At 33.3% G+C, this 2,336-nt stretch overlaps 1 protein-coding gene across 1 annotated transcript in view; it reads right to left on the reverse strand.

The window, feature by feature from the left end:
* The window catches only part of LOC103311817, a gene marked incomplete at its 3' end in the record, with an annotated part of 2,613 nt that extends 2,204 nt beyond the window's left edge, over positions 1–409 (reverse strand). Inside the window, exon 1 of the mRNA XM_008191550.2 lies at positions 338–409. Within this exon, the coding sequence (XP_008189772.2) occupies positions 338–409 (72 nt within the window). The remainder of the gene's footprint in view (positions 1–337) is intronic.
* Positions 410–2,336: the final 1,927 nt, after the last annotated feature.

Here is a 2,336-nt window from a genome sequence, read left to right on the forward strand (position 1 = left end):
TTTTATTATGGTTTTTATTAAGATTTATATAAGTGGATGAGGGGCATACCATAGGCAACTCATCGTACAAAGCGGTTATGGCCAATATGGTAAATTCCTTATCAATGGCTAGGTTAATTGCTAACTTTACACTCGTTTATATTTTATAATGCAGTATTTAAAATACTTTATTCGGAATATTATTTTTATGAAGTATTTGAATATATGTTCTGAATACTATTTTTCATAAGTATATGAGTATTTATTCCAAATACTTTTTAAATGTATTTTACCAAAGTCTGCGTATTTGAAATGGAGAATAATAACAGATTTATGTATTATATCATATAGTACTCACTTTTCCACTTTTTCCTTTTTTGACTGGTGATGGGCCATATTCAGCATTATCCTCACTAGAACTATCTGCCATGTTGGATAAATAATTTACAAAATACTATTAAAAAAAAAACAGCAAATATTGGAGGGTGCGCGGTGTTTTGATATGTTGCGGAATGAACGCATAAACCAATTGTAGACACATGTGATATTATAGTTCACTACGTATACATCTGCGGAATGTCGGCGGCGGCGGCGCTGCCTACATCAACGCCAGCTGGTGGCAACAAACATGCGCGAACGAAACGAGTTTTCGTCAAGCGAGTGGGAATTCTTATTCTGAATAGAGTATAGACATTATGTGCCCGGTTTTATTGCAGTAAGTGCAGAATAATGGTGCGCTGGCACTCGTAAAATTATTACGGGTGGGAATATTGTCACTTGGCTGTCCACCATGTGTGTAATTCCTTTGAATTGAGCCCCCTTGCCGACAATCGCGGGCTATGTGGTTCTTTCGACCGCAGATATACCATCCTGCGTTAGTCCTAGCCATATTCGGATTTCGTTGTACAGCGCTGAAATTATTGCCATAAGAATTCTGTCTACCGTTTTCATTATTCCTATTGAAATTAAAGTTATTATTGCGATTCAAATTTTGATGATTATTATACCCGTTGTTATTACGATTGACGTGCTGATTATTGCTATTACGAGTGAAATTGTTGTTGTTATATCCGTTATTATTTTGATTATAATTATTATAATTATTCCTATTAAATCCTTGGTTACCCCCGTTGTTATAGCCGTTATTGTTTCGAGAAAAATTACCTCTCCCTTGATTGAAATTTTGTCTATAATTTTGAGGTCTATTGTTTGGTCCTGAGTCCGGTCTTTCGATTTTTTTCCTGCAATTTTTCTACCTGCAAGTTTGCGTTATGTTCAAGTTCTTCGTCCCTAGCCATAACCATAGCCTGTTCCAGCGATTCTGGACTCCGAGCTTTTATGTGATTCGGTAACCCGTTAATAAAAATGATTAATGCCTGGTGTTTAAGCTGTTTCCTATTGAGTTCAGCTTCTGTTTCCGTTAGCCTTTCTGAGCTAGCTATACATAATTTATAATTAAGTTCTTCGATACGCCCAGCAAAACTGGCTACGTCTTCATTTTCCTTCATACGTGCGAAATTTAACCCTATTGTAAGTGCCCTTTCTGACGCTTTATGTTCGAAGGCTCCCTTCAAAATTGTTCTGATATTTTCCCAGGTGCTAGTTCCGTATGTACAACGTTTGAATCAGTTCTTAGCCTTGCTCTTTTGTTTATTAAATCGGAATTTGGAGTTAAAGTCTTATTTAACGCTTCTTTCTCCCTAATCGAATTTAAATATGCGTTATTATCGAAAACTGGCGAACCTGGTTGGTTATCAGTGAGAATTGGGCTAATTAATTGCTCAGAAACTGTATTATTTGTTTCCCCGGCAACGTCTTCGTTTCCTACTGTTTCCCCTTTGCTATCACTACTTAGGTTCCCCTGAGTATCTATTTGTATCGTATCGATGTCGATTATATCGTTCGTCGTATCTAATAGACTCCCCGAATCTTTATTCATTAATATACATTTAAGAAAAATAAAATTATTTATTTATTTGAATACTTATTTAATTTATTTTTACGTAACTTAATTTTTCTTAAGATGCATGTATTTATTCCGCCCTAAATGCGTGTATTCCTAATATCTTAATGCGTGTTAACTTAACTAATTACTAAATGCGTATATTTTTAATCTATCTTAATGCGTGTATACTAACCTAACTAAAATTTAAATACCTTAATTTATGTATATTATTTATCTTAACATATATTATATTTAATTAATAGCAATATAAAATATTCTATTTTCTGGATAATTAATTTATGAAATTACACTTTATTATAATATGTGTAAAAATAGCGTAATGTAGTATGTAAAATAAATGTAATAGCATAAAATATAATACGTAAAGACAATTTAATATACACCAAAATAA

The sequence above is a fragment of the Acyrthosiphon pisum genome, unplaced genomic scaffold (assembly GCF_005508785.2).
Source record: "Acyrthosiphon pisum isolate AL4f unplaced genomic scaffold, pea_aphid_22Mar2018_4r6ur Scaffold_20513;HRSCAF=21261, whole genome shotgun sequence".
NCBI lineage: Eukaryota > Metazoa > Arthropoda > Insecta > Hemiptera > Aphididae > Acyrthosiphon > Acyrthosiphon pisum.